This window comes from Balaenoptera physalus (genome assembly GCF_965194825.1).
Source record: "Balaenoptera physalus genome assembly, chromosome: 15".
Lineage (NCBI taxonomy): Eukaryota > Metazoa > Chordata > Mammalia > Artiodactyla > Balaenopteridae > Balaenoptera > Balaenoptera physalus.
In genome coordinates this window covers 16,057,677-16,069,997 of record NC_138894.1, presented here as the reverse complement: position 1 = coordinate 16,069,997, position 12,321 = coordinate 16,057,677, and the positions used below count along the sequence as shown (strand labels likewise).

General features: G+C 41.4%; 1 protein-coding gene across 2 annotated transcripts in view; it reads right to left on the bottom strand.

The window, feature by feature from the left end:
• The window catches only part of LOC309643801 (charged multivesicular body protein 3), a 78,857-nt gene that overhangs the window by 46,140 nt on the left and 20,396 nt on the right, over positions 1 to 12,321 (bottom strand). Inside the window, exon 2 of one of the 2 annotated variants that reach the window (XM_082426904.1) lies at positions 1,022 to 1,082. The exons of the other annotated variant lie outside the window; for it this stretch is intronic. Coding sequence (XP_082283030.1) covers positions 1,022 to 1,082 — 61 coding nt within the window. The remainder of the gene's footprint in view (positions 1 to 1,021; positions 1,083 to 12,321) is intronic. 2 annotated transcript variants of the gene reach the window in all.

Sequence of the window (12,321 nt, the reverse complement as noted above, 5' to 3'; positions counted from 1 at the left end):
TAATTTGAATTCCACAAAACCATTTCTTTGTAAGTAGGAAGAGATTTTACTTTTTTTTTTAAATGGCTTAAAACAACAAAAATTTATTCTTTAATTGTGGTGATCAGAAGTCTAAAATCAGGACTTCCCGGGTGGTCCAGCGGTTGGGACTCCACGCTCCCAAAGCAGGGGGCCCGGATTCAATCCCTGGTCGGGGAACTAGATCCCATATGCCGCAAACTAAGAGCCCGCATGTCGCGACTAAAAGATCCTGCATGCGGCAATGAAGATCCTGTGTGCCGCAACTAAGACCCGGCACAGCCCAATAAATATTAAAAAACAAAAACAAAAAAGTCTAAAATCCAGGTGTTGGAAGGGCTGCGTTTCTTCTGGAAGCTTCAGGGAAGAATCCATTTCCTTGTCTTTTCTAGTTTCTAGAGGTCAACTGCATTCCTTAGCTTGTGTCTTCTTCCTCCATCTTCAAAGCATAGCACTCTAACATCTGGTTCTGTGGTCACATCTCCTTTTCTCTCACTTTTTCTCAACATACTGCCTCCCTCTTATAAGGACTCTTATAAGCCCACCCAGATAGCCCAGGATTAACCTCCCCACCTCAAGATCCTTAATTTAATCAAATCTGCAAGTTCCCTTTTGCTATGTAAGGTAACATATTCACAGGTTCTGGGAATTAGGACGTGGACATCTTTGGGAGGCCATTATTCTGTCTACCACAGAATGTGAGCGCCTGCTTTGTTTCCAACAGTAACCTGGACTCTAGGAAATCAGAGATGAATGAATATGGCCTTTCCCCCTTGAATAGCTCAATTCCAGGCTGGAGGAAAGATTTTAGTTCTTATCAAATGTGAAGATTTTTGAGTTGATTATATCTTGTTTTTCTTACTAAAATTAGAAAGCAAATAATTAGGGCAGCCATAAATAATTAATATAAACTATGTTTTATAGCTGTAGATACAGTTTACTTTTATGAACTAATGCAAAATACACCAAGATAAAGAATAGGAGATGTAAAATAATAATTTACCTCTTATTTGCCTGTCAACAACTCTCATTTCCTTTCTTATCTTCAATGACCATTCATTGACCTGGGAAAAATTTTACAAAAGGAATTATAAGTCAATACCCCCAATTCACCACATTTTAAAGAATTTTATATTAATTCTACATTTATTCCTGACACAAGCTAGAAATAATATAAACCTATTTTGAAAGAAACAGCCTTAGGGCCAAATTCTTTTTTTTAGTTTCTTCTCTGGACAAATTCTGGTTTTTTTTCCATCTTTTTATTCACAGTACATAGAAGTCTCAAACTATTCAAAGATTCCTATCTGAAGGCAGTATGAAGCACTTTATACAAGCTCTCCAAGAAAGTTCAGTACCCTGCAGGTATATAAAAATTTTTCATGAGGTACCATGGGCATAGAAAGGTTTTATGGGCATCAGAAGATTTTCAATTTCTATACATAATTATTTTTAAAAAACTGCTCTGCCTGTGTGATAAGAATTCACCTTTTCCTTCTCCCCTTTAACAATTACACTTTTTCATTTTACAAAAGAAATATATTCCTCTAACCTATGTGTCTCTTCTTACCATGATAGGTTTCCCTGAGAGACAAAACCCTCTGAAGCACTAAACATAGGGCCAACTAGAAATACTGCTATAGGTGTTGAAAAAGTAGTGAATGACTCTAATGATTACCAAATTCTTATGCATTTCTTTCTAATTCTTCAGTTTCAAAAATGAAGGAAAATCTGAGTTACCAGCTGATAAATCATTAAAACTAAATTTTACATTTAATCAATTATTGCTTTTTGGCATATGACACAGAAGTTCAAAAAACTAAGTGACAAAGGGGGCCTCGGGAAGATGGCGGAAGAGTAAGACGCGGAGATCACCTTCCTTCCCACAGATACAGTAGAAATACATCTACACGTGGAACTGCTCCTACAGAACACCCACTGAACACTGGCAGAAAACGTCCGACCTCCAAAAAGGCAAGAAACTCCTCCCATACTTGGGTAGGGCAAAAGAAAAAAGAAATAACAGAGACAAAAGAATAGGGACAGCACCTGCACTAGTGGGAGGGAGCCGTGAAGGAGGAAAGATTTCCACGCACTAGGAAGCCCCTTCACGGGCAGAGCCTGCGGGTGGCAGAGGGGGGAAGCTTCGGAGCCACGGAGGAGAGCGCAGCCACAGGGGTGCGGAGGGCAAAGCGGAGAGGTTCCCGCATGGAGGAGCGGTGCCGACCAGCACTCTCCAGCCCGAGAGGCTTGTCTGCTCACCCGCCGGGGCGGGCGGGGCTGGGAGCTGAGGCTCGGGCTTCGGTCGGATCGCAGGGAGAGGACTGGGGTTGGCGGCGTGAAAACAGCCTGAAGGGGTTAGTGCACCACAGCTAGCCGAGAGGGAGTCCGGAAAAAAGTCTGCAGCTGCCGAAGAGGCAAGAGACTTTTTCTTCCCTCTTTGTTTCCTGGTGCGCGAGGAGAGGGGATTCAGAGCGCCGCCTAAATGAACTTCAGAGACGGGCGCGAGCCGCAGCTACCAGCGCGGATCCCACAGCAACAGGGGCGCAGAGGGAAAAACGGAGAGATTCCCGCACAGAGGATCGGCGCCGAGCAGCACTCAGCAACCCGAGAGGCTTGTCTGCTCCCCCGCCGGGGCGGGCGGGGCTGGGAGCTGAGGCTCGGCTTCGGTCGGATCGCAGGGAGAGGACTGAGGCTGGCGGCGTGAACACAGCCTGAAGGGATTAGCGCACAACAGCTGGCTGGGAGGGAGACCGGGAAAAAGTCTGCAGCTGCCGAAGAGGCAAGAGACTTTTTCTTGCCTCTTTGTTTCGTGGCGCGCAAGGAGAGGGGATTCAGAGCGCCGCCTAAACGAACTCCAGAGAAGGGCGCGAGCCGCGGCGATCAGCGCAGACCCCACAGCAACAGGGGCGCAGAGGAAAAAACGGAGAGACTCCCGCACAGAGGCTCGGCGCCGAGCAGCACTCACCAGCCCGAGAGGCTTGTCTGCTCGGCGGGCGGGGCTGGGAGCTGAGGCTCGGGCTTCGGTCGGATCGCAAGGAGAGGACTGGGTCTGGCGGCATGAACACAGCCTGAAGGGGTTAGCGCACCACAGCTGGCTGGGAGGGAGACCGGGAAAAGGTCTGCAGCTGCCGAAGAGGCAAGAGACTTTTTCTTGCCTCTTTGTTTCGCTGAGTGCAAGGAGAGGGGATTCAGAGTGCCGCCTAAACGAACTCCAGAGAAAGGCACGAGCCGCGGCGATCAGCACGGACCCCAGAGACGGGCGTGAGACGCTGGGGCTGCTGCTGCCGCCTCCGAAAAGCCTGTGTGTGAGCACAGGTCACTCTCCACATCGCCCCTCCCGGGAGCCTGTGCAGCCCGCCACTGCCAGGGTCCCGTGATCCGGGGACAAGTTCCCCGGGAGAACGCACTGCCCGCCTCAGGCTGGTGCAACGTCACGCTGGCCTCGGCCGCCGCAGGCTCACCCCGCCTCCTCTGTACACCTCCCTTCCCGCGGCCTGAGTGAGCCAGAGCCCCCGAAGCAGCTGCTCCTTTAACCCCGTCCTGTCTGGGCGGGGAATAGACGCCCTCAGGCGACCTACACGCAGAGGCGGGTCCAAATCCAAAGCTGAACCCCAGGAGCTGTGCGAACAGGGAAGATAAGGGGAAATCTCTCCCAGCAGCCTTAGAAGCAGCGGATTAAAACTCCACAAACAACTTGATGTGCCTGCATCTGTTGAATACCTGAATAGACAACGAATCATCCCAAATTCAGGAGGTGGACTTTGGGAGCAGGATATATTAATTTTTCCCCTTTTCCTTTTATATGTGAGTGTATATGTATATGCTTCTGGGTGCGATTTTGTCTGTATAGCTTTGCTTTACAGTAGCTTTATTTTACTTCACTATATTATAGCCTCTTTCTTTCTTTCTTTCTATTTTTTCTCCCTTTTACTCTGAACCGTGTGGACGAAAGGCTCTTGGTGCTCCAGCCAGGCATCAGGGCCGTGCCTCTGAGGTGGGAGAGCCAACTTCAGGACACTGGTCCACAAGAGACCTCCCAGCTCCACGTAATACCAAACGGCAAAAATCTCTCAGAGATCTCCATCTCAACATCAAGACCCAGCTTCACTCAACGACCAGCAAGCTACAGTGCTGGACACCCTATGCCAAACAACTAGCAAGACAGGAACACAGCCCCATCCATTAGCAGAGAGGCTGCCTAAAATCATAATAAGGCCACAGACACCCCAAAATACACCACCAGACGTGGACGTGCCCACCAGAAAGACAAGATCCAGCCTCATCCACCAGAGCTCAGGCACTAGTTCCCTCCACCAGGAAGCCTACACAACCCACTGAACCAACCTTAGCCACTGGGGACAGATACCAAAAACAACAGGAACTACGAACCTGCAGCCTGTGAAAAGGAGACCCCAAACACAGTAAGATAAGCAAAATGAGACGACAGAAAAACACACAGCAGATGAAGGAGCAGGGTCAGAACATACCAGACTTAACAAATGAAGAGGAAATAGGTAGTCTACCTGAAAAAGAATTCAGAATAATGATAGTAAGGATGATCCAAAATCTTGGAAATAGAATAGACAAAATGCAAGAAACATTTAACAAGGACATAGAAGAACTAAAGAGGAACCAAGCAATGATGAAAACCACAATAAATGAAATTAAAAATACTCTAGATGGGATCAATAGCAGAATAACTGAGGCAGAAGAAAGGATAAGTGACCTGGAAGATAAAATGCTGGAAATAACTACTGCAGAGCAGGATAAAGAAAAAAGAATGAAAAGAACTGAGGACAGTCTCAGAGACCTCTGGGACAACATTAAACGCACCAACATTCGAATTATAGGGGTCCCAGAAGAAGAAGAGAAAAAGAAAGGGACTGAGAAGATATTTGAAGAGATTATAGTTGAAAACTTCCCTAATATGGGAAAGGAAATAGTTAATCAAGTCCTGGAAGCACAGAGAGTCCCATACAGGATAAACCCAAGGAGAAACACACCAAGACACATATTAATCAAACTGTCAAAAATTAAATATAAGGAAAACATATTAAAGGCAGCAAGGGAAAAAAAACAAATAACACACAAGGGAATTCCCATAAGGTTAACATCTGATCTTTCAGCAGAAACTCTGCAAGCCAGAAGGGAGTGGCAGGATATACTTAAAGTGATGAAGGAGAAAAACCTACAACCAAGATTACTCTACCCAGCAAGGATCTCATTCAGATTCGATGGAGAAATTAAAACCTTTACAGACAAGCAAAAGCTGAGAGAGTTCAGCACCACCAAACCAGCTTTACAACAAATGCTAAAGGAACTTCTCTAGGCAAGAAACACAAGAGAAGGAAAACACCTACAATAACAAACCCAAAACATTTAAGAAAATGGGAATAGGAACATACATATCGATAATTACCCTGAATGTAAATGGATTAAATGCTCCCACCAAAAGACACAGGCTGGCTGAATGGATACAAAAACAAGACCCATATATATGCTGTCTACAAGAGACCCACTTCAGACCTAGAGACACATATAGACTGAAAGTGAGGGGATGGAAAAAGATATTCCATGCAAATGGAAATCAAAAGAAAGCTGGAGTAGCAATTCTCATATCGGACAAAACAGACTTTAAAATAAAGACTATTACAAGAGACAAAGAAGGACACTATATAATGATCAAGGGATCGATCCAAGAGGAAGGTATAACAATTGTAAATATTTATGCACCCAACATAGGAGCACCTCAATACATAAGGCAAATACTAACAGCCATAAAAGGGGAAATCGACAGCAACACAATCATAGTAGGGGACTTTAACACCCCACTCTCACCAATGGACAGATCATCCAAAATGAAAATAAATAAGGAAACACAAGCTTTAAATGATACATTAAACAAGATGGACTTAATTGATATTTATAGGACATTCCACCCAAAAACAACAGAATACACATTTTTCTCAAGTGCTCATGGAACATTCTCCAGGATAGATCATATCTTGGGTCACAAATCAAGCCTTGGTAAATTTAAGAAAATTGAAATCGTATCAAGTATCTTTTCCGACCACAACGCTATGAGACTAGATATCAATTACAGGAAAAGATCTGTAAAAAATACAAACACATGGAGGCTACACAATACATTACTTAATAACGAAGTGATCACTGAAGAAATCAAAGGGGAAATCAAAAAGTACCTAGAAACAAATGACAATGGAGATACGACGACCCAAAACCTATGGGACGCAGCAAAAGCAGTGCTAAGAGGGAAGTTTATAGCAATACAAGCCTACCTCAAGAAACAGGAAACATCTCGAATAAACAACCTAACCTTGCACCTAAAGCAATTAGAGAAAGAAGAACAAAAAAACCCCAAAGCCAGCAGAAGGAAAGAAATTATAAAGATCAGGTCAGAAATAAATGAAAAAGAAATGAAGGAAACAATAGCAAAAATCAATGAAACTAAAAGCTGGTTCTTTGAGAAGATAAACAAAATTGATAAACCATTAGCCAGACTCATCAAGAGAAAAAGGGAGAAGACTCAGATCAATAGAATTAGAAATAAAAAAGGAGAAGTAACCACTGACACTGCAGAAATACAAAAGATCATGAGAGATTACTACAAGCAACTCTATGCCAATAAAATGGACAACCTGGAAGAAATGGACAGATTCTTAGAAATGCACAAACTGCCGAGACTGAACCAGGAAGAAACAGAAAATATGAACAGACCAATCACAAGCACTGAAATTGAAACTGTGATTAAAAACCTTCCAACAAACAAAAGCCCAGGACCAGATGGCTTCACAGGTGAATTCTATCAAACATTTAGAGAAGAGCTAACACCTATCCTTCTCAAACTCTTCCAAAATATTGCAGAGGGAGGAACACTCCCAAACTCATTCTACGAGGCCACCATCACCCTGATACCAAAACCAGACAAAGATGTCACAAAGAAAGAAAACTACAGGCCAATATCACTGATGAACATAGATGCAAAAATCCTCAACAAAATACTAGCAAACAGAATCCAACAGCACATTAAAAGGATCATACACCATGATCAAGTGGGGTTTATCCCAGGAATGCAAGGATTCTTCAATATACACAAATCAATCAATGTGATACATCATATTAACAAACTGAAGGAGAAAAACCATATGATCATCTCAATAGATGCAGAGAAAGCTTTCGACAAAATTCAACACCCATTTATGATAAAAGCCCTGCAGAAAGTAGGCATAGAGGGAACTTTCCTCAACATAATAAAGGCCATATATGACAAACCCACAGCCAACATTGTCCTCAATGGTGAAAAACTGAAACCATTTCCACTAAGATCAGGAACAAGACAAGGTTGCCCACTCTCACCACTATTATTCAACATAGTTTTGGAAGTGTTAGCCACAGCAATCAGAGAAGACAAAGAAATAAAAGGAATCCAAATCGGAAAAGAAGAAGTAAAGCTGTCACTACTTGCAGATGACATGATACTATACATAGAGAATCCTAAAGATGCTACCAGAAAACTCCTAGAGCTAATCAATGAATTTGGTAAAGTAGCAGGATACAAAATTAATGCACAGAAATCTCTTGCATTCCTATACACTAATGACGAAAAATCTGAAAGTGAAATTAAGAAAACACTCCCATTTACCATTGCAACAAAAAGAATAAAATATCTAGGAATAAACCTACCTAAGGAGACAAAAGACCTGTATGCAGAAAATTATAAGACACTGATGAAAGAAATTAAAGATGATACAAATAGATGGAGAGATATACCATGTTCTTGGATTGGAAGAATCAACATTGTGAAAATGACTCTACTACCCAAAGCAATCTACAGATTCAATGCAATCCCTATCAAACTACCACTGGCATTTTTCACAGAACTAAAACAAAAAATTTCACAATTTGTATGGAAACACAAAAGACCCCGAATAGCCAAAGCAATCTTGAGAACGAAAAATGGAGCTGGGGGAATCAGGCTCCCTGACTTCAGACTATATTACAAAGCTTCAGTAATCAAGACAGTTTGGTACTGGCACAAAAACAGAAATATAGATCAATGGAACAGGATAGAAAGCCCAGAGATAAACCCACACACATATGGGCACCTTATTTTTGATAAAGGAGGCAAGCATATACAGTGGAGAAAAGACAGCCTCTTCAATAAGTGGTGCTGGGAAAATTGGACAGGTACATGTAAAAGTATGAAATTAGAACACTCCCTGACACCATGCACAAAAATAAACTCAAAATGGATTAAAGACCTAAGTGTAAGGGCAGACACTATCAAACTCTTAGAGGAAAACATAGGCAGAACACTCTATGACATACATCACAGCAAGATTCTTTTTGACCCAGCTCCCAGAGAAATGGAAATAAGAACACAAATAAACAAATGGGACCTAATGAAACTTAAAAGCTTTTGCACAGCAAAGGAAACCATAAACAAGACCAAAAGACAACCCTCAGAATGGGAGAAAATATTTGCAAATGAAGCAACTGACAAAGGATTAAATCTCCAAGATTTACAAGCAGCTCATGCAGCTCAATAACAAAAAAACGAACAACCCAATCCAAAAATGGGCCAAAGACCTAAATAGACATTTCTCCAAAGAAGATATACAGATGGCCTACAGACACATGAAAGAATGCTCAACATCATTAATCATTAGAGAAATGCAAATCAAAACTACAATGAGATATCATCTCACACCGGTCAGAATGGCCATCATCGAAAAATCTAAAAACAATAAATGCTGGAGAGGGTGTGGAGGAAAGGGAACACTCTTGCACTGTTGGTGGGAATGTAAATTGATACAGCCACTATGGAGAACAGTATGGAGGTTCCTTAAAAAACTACAAATAGAACTACCATACGACCCAGCAATCCCACTACTGGGCATATACCCTGAGAAAACCATAGGTCAAAAAGAGTCATGTACCAAAATGTTCATTGCAGCTCTATTTACAATAGCCAGGACATGGAAGCAATCTAAATGTCCATCGACAGATGAATGGATAAAGAAGATGTGGCACGTATATACAATGGAATATTACTCAGCCATAAAAAGAAATGAAATGGAGGTATTTGTAATGAGGTGGATGGAGTTAGAGTCTGTCATACAGAGTGAAGTAAGTCAGAAAGAGAAAAACAAATACAGTATGCTAACACATATATACGGAATCTAAGGGAAAAAAAAAAGGCCATGAAGAACCTAGTGGCAAGACGGGAATAAAGACACAGACCTACTAGAGAATGGACTTGAGGATATGGGGAGGGGGTGGGGTGAGATGTGACAGGGTAAGAGAGTGTCATGGACATATATACACTACCAAATGTAAAATAGATAACTAGTGGGAAGCAGCCGCATAGCACAGGGAGATCAGCTCGGTGCTTTGTGACCACCTAGAGGGATGGGATGGGGAGGGTGGGAGGGAGGGAGATGCAAGAGGGAAGAGAAATGGGAACATATTGTATATGTATAACTGATTCACTTTGTTATAAAGCAGAAGCTAACACACCATTGTAAGGCAATTATACTTCAATAAAGATGTTAAAAAAAAAAAAACTAAGTGACACTGACACAGAAAAATCCTTTCCACTACCATCTACTTATTTATATTAACAATGTTTCTCATCATTTGAGTCTAATAAAACATAAAATAGGGCTTTCTCCTAGTTGAGGTGCCTCATGATGAGGCTGTCTTCTCTACATCACAGCCATGCCATCCAAGGACCCTCTGTAGTTGGCGCAGGCCTTCAGACACAAGAAGATGACCACAGCCATGGCACACTGGCTCCTTAGGTGAATGGGTTACCCCCAGAGATGATGCAACCATGCACAGCTACAATAACAGCTACAATACAAGTTACTGGTACCAGTTCTGCTTCTGGACAAGGAGCAATTTGCTGGCATGGACCTCGGTGTCTGTATGAAGGGTGGTGGTCACGCAGCCCAGCTTTTGCAATCCACCAGTCCACCTCCAAAGACCTGGTGATCTTACTATCAGAAATATGTGGATAGGCTTCCAAAAAGATCAAAGACATCCTCATCCTGTACGACTGGACATTGCTAGTAGCCGCAAATTCAAACATTTGGAGATCCTGGTGTCTGCAATTACTACCAGAAATCCTACCAATAAGCCCATCATGAGGATCAGGGTTCACCTTTATAATAAACAATGGTTGTGGGATTTAAGGTAAAAAGTAATAAAACAGGAATGGAATTGATGCTAACCCTTTAGCATTCATCCATGAATACATGAACTAAATGGCATTAAAATATTCATATCCTTAAGATGTATTTAATGACTTTAAAATCATTATTTAACAAAATCTGTAAAATATTTATTATTCATCAACTCTAATAACTCCACCCAGATGAAATATTAAAGCACTTAAAACTGTATGGTTATACAATTTTAAAAGTTAATGTTAGGTTTAAATATATATATTTTAAGTGAAATTCACATAACTATACTTAGCCATTTTAAAAATAAATTTTATTTATTTATTTATTTTATTTTAAAATTTTGGTTGCTTTGGGTCTTCATTGCTGTGTGCAGGCTTTCTCTAGTTGTGGCGAGCGGGGGCTACTCTTTGTTGCGGTGTGCGGGCTTCTCATTGTGGTGGCTTCTCTTGTTGCGGAGCATGGGCTCTAGGCACAAGGGCTTCAGTAGCTGTGGCACGCAGGCTCAGCAGTTGTGGCACATGGGCTCTAGAGCGCAGGCTCAGTAGTTGTGGCACATGGGCTTAGTTGCTCCGCAGCATGTGGCATCTTCCTGGACCAGGGCTTGAATCCGTGTCCCCTGCATTGGCAGGCGGATTCTTAACCACTGCACCACCAGGGAAGCCCTACTTAGCCATTTTAAAATGTACAATTCAGTGGCATTTAGTGCCTTTACAGTGTTGTACAATCACCAACTCCCTATAGTCTCAGAAATTTTTCAATACGTCAGAAGAACACACTATAACCTATAAATAATCTTCCCCTATGACCATCCTCCCTCCCACTCCCTGGCAACAACTAATTTGCTTTTATGTCTTTTGATATGCTTATTTTAGATATTTAATAGAAAAGAAATCATAATATATGGCCTTTTGTGTCTGGCTTCTTTCATTTAGTATAGTGGTTTTGAGGTTCATCTATGTTGTACCACGTATCAACATTTTTTATGGCTGAATAATATTACATTGAGTGTACATACAACACAAATTGTTTATCCATTCACCCAGTGATGGACATTTGGGTTGCTTCCATGTTTTGGTTACTGTGAATAGTGCTGCTATGAACATCTGTATACAAGTATTTGTTTGAGTACCTATTTTCAATTCTTTTGGGTATAAACTTAGGAGTGGAATTGCTGGGTCATATGACAGTTCTAGTTTATATTTTTGAGGAACTCCAAAACTTTTTTTCAAAGGGGCTTCACCATTTTACATTCCCACAAGCAATGTACAAGTGTTCCTATTTCTCCACATCCTTATCAACACTTGTTATCTTCCAATTTTTTGATTATAGCCAATCTGTTGGACCTGTTGAAAGAGCAACTCATTATGATTTTGATTTGCATTTCCTTAATGACCAATGAAGTTGAATATCTTTTCATGTGTTTTTTGGCCATTTGTATATCTCCTTTGGAGAAATGTCTATTGATGTCTTCTATCCATTCAGCTGTCTTTTTATTGTTAAGTTATATGAATACTTTATATATTCTGATAGTAAACCCTTATCAGATACATAATTTGCAAATATTTTCTCCCATTCCATAGGTTATCTTTTCACTTTCTTGATAATATCCTTTGATACACAAAAGCTTTTAATTTTAATGAATTCCAATTTGTCTTTTTTTTTCTTCTGTTGCTTGTGCTTTCGGTGTTATAGCAAAAGAATCCATTTCTAGATATGAGGTCATGAAGACTTACCTTTATGTATTTTCTGAGTTTTATAGTTTTAGGTCAGACTTTAATTTCGGTCTTTGATCCAAGTTAATTTCTGTATATGGAGTGAGGCAGGGGCCCAGCTTCGTTCCTTTACATGTGGATATCCACTTGTCACAGACCTTGTTGAAGAGACTATCTTTCTCTCACTGAATGATCTTGGCACCCTTATAGAAAATCAACTGGCCACAGATGTATGGGTTTACTTCTGGGATCTCAATCCTATTCCATTGACTGATCTATACATCTATCCTTATGCTAATACCACAGTTTTAGTTACTATAGCTTTATGGTAAGTCTTGGAATCATGAACTGCGGGTCCTCCAAATTTGTTTTTCTTT